Consider the following 300-nt stretch of genomic DNA (forward strand, 5'->3'; position numbering starts at 1 on the left):
GCCAACGTCCGCCTGGACGCCTCGCGCACGCGGGCCACGCGGGTGGAGAGCTTCGCCAACGGGCTCTGCTTCAGCCAGGAGCCGCTGGCGCCCGGGCAGATCTTCCTGGTGGAGATCGAGGAGAAGGAGCTGGGCTGGTGCGGGCACCTGCGCGTGGGGCTGACGGCCCACGACCCCCAGAGCCTGGAGACGGTGCCCGAGTACTCGCTCCCGGACCTGGTCAACATGGGGGACACCTGGGTGTTCGCCATCACCCGGAGCCACAACCGCGTCACGGTGGACGGGGAGGAGGCGCCGGCG

General features: G+C 71.7%; 1 protein-coding gene across 1 annotated transcript in view; it reads left to right on the forward strand.

Moving 5' to 3' along the window:
• The window catches only part of NEURL2 (neuralized E3 ubiquitin protein ligase 2), a gene marked incomplete at its 5' end in the record, with an annotated part of 3,020 nt that continues 2,720 nt past the window's right edge, over positions 1 to 300 (forward strand). Inside the window, 1 exon segment of the mRNA XM_035896149.1 lies at positions 1 to 298. Coding sequence (XP_035752042.1) covers positions 1 to 298 — 298 coding nt within the window.

Source organism: Egretta garzetta, unplaced genomic scaffold (genome assembly GCF_000687185.1).
Source record: "Egretta garzetta isolate BGI_Z169 unplaced genomic scaffold, ASM68718v1 scaffold356, whole genome shotgun sequence".
NCBI lineage: Eukaryota > Metazoa > Chordata > Aves > Pelecaniformes > Ardeidae > Egretta > Egretta garzetta.